The sequence below is a fragment of the Myotis davidii genome, unplaced genomic scaffold (assembly GCF_000327345.1).
Source record: "Myotis davidii unplaced genomic scaffold, ASM32734v1 scaffold2663, whole genome shotgun sequence".
NCBI classification, from domain to species: Eukaryota; Metazoa; Chordata; class Mammalia; order Chiroptera; family Vespertilionidae; genus Myotis; species Myotis davidii.
In genome coordinates this window covers 241596-245982 of record NW_006296287.1, presented here as the reverse complement: position 1 = coordinate 245982, position 4387 = coordinate 241596, and the positions used below count along the sequence as shown (strand labels likewise).

Below are 4387 nucleotides of genomic sequence, written 5' to 3'. Positions count from 1 at the left end.
GTGTACAGCTAGTTCAGCATCTAAATCAGGGGTGGGCAAACTTTTTGGCTCGAGGGCCACAATGGGTTCTTAAACTGGACTGGAGGGCCGGAACAAAAGCATGGATGGAGTGTTTGTGTGAACTAATACATGTTAACACTGCTGGTGGTGAAGGAGCAGAAGGGAGAGCAAGAGAACCCTCTACTCTTTCGGCTCCGCGGGCCGGATAGAAGAGCCTAACGGGCTGGATCCAGCCTGAGGGCCTTAGTTTGCCCACAGCTGGTCTAGTTGGTGGGCCAGTTTCATTTTTTTTAATGTATCTATCCAATTTTCCCAACACTATTTTTTGAAGAGACTGTCTTGACTCCATGGTATGTTCTTGTCTCCTTTGTCAAATATTAATGGAGCATATTGGTTCGGGTCGATTTCTGGGCTTATTGAGCTATTTTTTAATATCGATGGTTATGTTTTTAATTCCTAGTAATTATATGTAGTTCATTGTTTTTTCTTGTGGATGTTGTATATTCATACATCTCTTGAAGATATTAGTCTTATTTTATATTTTTAATGCTATTTCCTTGGCTATTCTTCTGTTTGTTGAGTTTAGTGGGTTTTTTTATTGTGTTGATTTCCCTTAAGTGTTTGGTGATTCTTAGTTGTGTACTCATCTTTTCTTTCCCCCCTATAACATGTTTTGTTGGTCGCCTCATAAAAACTATGCGTCATTATTGTAACCTTCCTCCAGTAATTTGGAGAAAGGCATGGTCCATGCTTCCTGGCACTGGGTTACACCTTGTTTCTAATGCTGCCTAGGGCAGCGGTCGCCAACCGGTGGTCCGAGGACCACTGGTGGTCGGTGAGGTCCGAAAGGTTGGCACCCGCTGGCCTAGAGGGTGTCCCAGTAAACAAGCTTCCCCTTTTTCCTGGATGTTGTCGCCTCCCTACATTGCTGACCTTTCTCTTGGCCACACTCATTTTCCTCTTCCCACTCTTAATTTGGGAGCAGATGTCTCCCGCTGTCTTTTGCTTGCTGTGGAGGTGGAGAGAGAAGGACCAGACTGCCTGGCTGTTCCTTTTTTGCTACCCCAAGCAGTTTACTCTTCCACTCAGCGAGCATTGAATAAGTCAAGATCTCTGTTTTTTGTGCTGTTCACATTCCAGTGGGGAAAGATAGACCCTAAAAAGATAAATAATTAAGTAAAGGGCTGTGATAGCAAGACTCGGGATGACTCTGTGTAGGGTGGTCAAGGAAGGACTTGTATTTGGTGGTGACATTCACAGATGGAGACCTGTGCCAGGAACCAAAAGAAGGCCAGCATGTAGGAGGGTGTTATGATATGATGTTGAAGAGGCAAAGAGAAGACAGATCGTGTGGAACTTTATAAGTGTTCTAGCCAACCACTAATTATCTTGGTCGGCCAGGACTCTCTCCCACTGCCCATATCCGCCACTCGAATTTGCAACATTTTGTAACAGTTCCTGCATATGTCACGGGCTGCCTTTTCCTCCTTTAATTATATATTGCATATGTCTACATCTGTTTTTCCTGTCGTGTCTATGAATTTGGATTGGTAAAGGAGGCTAGAACTTGTATGTGATTTACCACATTGATCCAGTTATTATTTATGAAAAGTCTTGTCTGTAATTTCAGTGGGACCAATGCAACACTTTCTACGTTATAATATTATTGAGAATATTTTCCTCTTTTTTAAAAATATATTTTTATTTCAGAGAGGAAGGGAGAGGGAGAGAAAGATAGAAACATCAATGATGAGAGAGAATCCTTGATTGGCTGCCTCCTACACGCCCCACGCTGGGGATTGAGCCCACAACCCGGACATGTGCCCTGACCGGGACTCGAACCGGGACCCTTCAGTCTGCAGGCCAATGCTCTATCCACTGAGCCAAACCAGCTAGGGCTATTTTTCCTCTTCATGAAGGTAGTATTATTGCCATTCCAAGTGGGATTTTGGAAAATAAAAACTGATTGTTTAGAATTTTATTTTCAATAACTGCTAACCTGCCCCAAGTGTTCATTCTTACCCAGGACTGCAATATACTTAGTGCCACTTAGGCTGTCTTCCTTCAGACAAATGCTAAATTCCATTCCTTGAGCTTTTAAGTACTCTTTTAACTTTCTAGATTAGTAGTGACCATTCTCATGTTTCCGAAAGTATTTTTGATTGTGTATATTAATTTTTGTGTTAATTATTGTAGGAAACTTATTTTTAAAGTGCTTATTTAGAATACAACAGTTAATACTGGCTCTTTTAGGAGAGGGATAGGAGGTCAAGAAGAGGGAAGAGTGCCGAGACCGGTTTGGCTCAGTGGATAGAGCGTCGGCTTGCGGACTGAAGGGTCCCAGGTTCGATTCCGGTCAAGGGCATGTACATGGGTTGGCCCCCCAGTTCCATTGGCGAGTTCAGTCGCAGCCCTGCCCACTGGGAGAAGTAGACTAAACTATTTAGAAGAAACACTTTTGGACCATCGTTGTACCATAAGATGTTCACTGAAACAGTATTCAGATAGAAGAAGGTTGAAATCACCTAAATGACCATCACTAGAAACTAGTTAACTTTTTAAAACTCTCAATAAAATATATTTAAAAAAATAAAATAAAATAAAGAAGAGGGAAGAGTGATTTTATTGCCAGCTGTGCGTGGCCTGATGTTAACAGTTTTTAGAGCATGAATTTGAAATAATTTTTTGAGATCCATTGTAAATTTCTGTGTGCTTACATAAAGTAAGAAATTTGATTTGGTAATATTTTCCTGTAAATCTACATGTCTAGATAACAAGCATAAATAAAAATGTTCAGTTTAAAAATATAGGGTTTCGCACAGCCAGCGTGGCTCAGTGGTTGAGCATCAACCTATGAACCAGGAGGTCACAGTTAAGTTTCCTGGTCAGGGCACATGCCCAAGTTGTGGGCTTGATCCCCAGTAGGGGACATGCAGGAGGCAGCCAATTGATGGTTTTCTCTCATTATTGACGTTTCTGTCGCTCTCTCTCCCTCTCCCTTCCTCTCTGAAATCAATTTAAAAAACATTTTTAAAAAACTTAAAAAGAAGAAAAAGAGTATAGGGTTTCAGTAACCATTTTTAGTAAATTAGTGCATATGAAGGAAATAATTTTAATTTTTCAAAGTTGCTATAAGGGAAAATATTCTAGGATGGAAGATTCATATTCTGTTCTTGTCTAAATATATATTTTTTATTTACTGATTTTAGACAGAAAAAGGGAGAGGGGGTGGGAGAAGGAGAGACAGCCATTTGTTCCACTTATTTATGCACTCATTGGTTGATTTTTATATATGCCATGACCTGGCATTGAACCCACAGCCTTGGTTGGATGGGGACGACACTCTAACCAACTGAGCTCTGCCAGGGCCTGATGTCTAAATAATATTTTTAAAGAAAGGGGAAGGCTTCATTCTATAACTTGAATACTTCAGGTTCTGTCTGAAATGGTACTATTAATGCAAGTATACATGGCATTCTATTTTTGATGACCGATTAGTCCATACAAGAAACTGCAATGGTATAACCAACTGCTACACCTTATCTAAATTATTACCATTTTGATTTTTGTCTTTTTGTCTCCATTAGGAGATGTCCCCAGATGCCTCACTTCCAGGGGATCCAGAGGCCCATCCTGCTGCTGTGCCAAGCGGTGGAGCCACTCGTCTGCACACAGGAGGTGGATATTTTGGCCTAAGCTTTACTTGTCCTAGTCTCAAAAATCCTATTAGCAAGAAATCCTGGACTCGCAAATTAAAAAGCTGGGCATACAGGCTACGGCAGTCAACCAGCTTTTTCAAGAGATCAAAAGTCCGTCAAGGTAGTGTGCTTACAGTCAGGGACCTAGACTAGGTAACATCACTTTTCATTTACTTCTGTTTGGTTTTTGGTTTTTTTCTTCATACACAAATGTTGCCACTTTTTCCACGTAGCCCATGTATGTGACACATCCCATTAATGTCATTGCCACTTTATTTTTCCTTCTGTGAGAAATTTGATTTTGTAGTTTTTCATTTCATATAGATACTAAGTCGGGATAAATCTTGCAATGTCTGGTTGAGAGTTAGGGTAACACTTTTTAATTGTCTAGCCGGAGTTAAGCTTTTTCTGCTTTTCTTCATTTTTTGGTAATGTAAACAAATTTAGTCTTACCCAATTTTCTCTTTTCTCTTTACAATTTGGCGAAACTTACAGTGGAAACAGATGATGTGATATCCACAGTTGCTCCTGATCCCATTCCTCTGGCAGTAGAGTCCACAGCTAATAGGCCTTTGAGTAGATGCAAATCGATGAGTGGATCCTTTCAGCGGGGACGGTTCCAGGTTTGTGCTAATCCTTGTCTACAGTGCATTATAACAGGCAACAGCATTGAAGACAGTGTAGATCAA

At 40.7% G+C, this 4387-nt stretch overlaps 1 protein-coding gene across 1 annotated transcript in view; it reads left to right on the top strand.

Moving 5' to 3' along the window:
* WNK3 (WNK lysine deficient protein kinase 3) overlaps positions 1-4387 on the top strand; it is a gene marked incomplete at its 5' end in the record, with an annotated part of 68520 nt that overhangs the window by 53190 nt on the left and 10943 nt on the right. Inside the window, 2 exons of the mRNA XM_006771328.2 lie at positions 3588-3678; positions 4194-4321. Coding sequence (XP_006771391.1) covers positions 3588-3678; positions 4194-4321 — 219 coding nt within the window. The remainder of the gene's footprint in view (positions 1-3587; positions 3679-4193; positions 4322-4387) is intronic.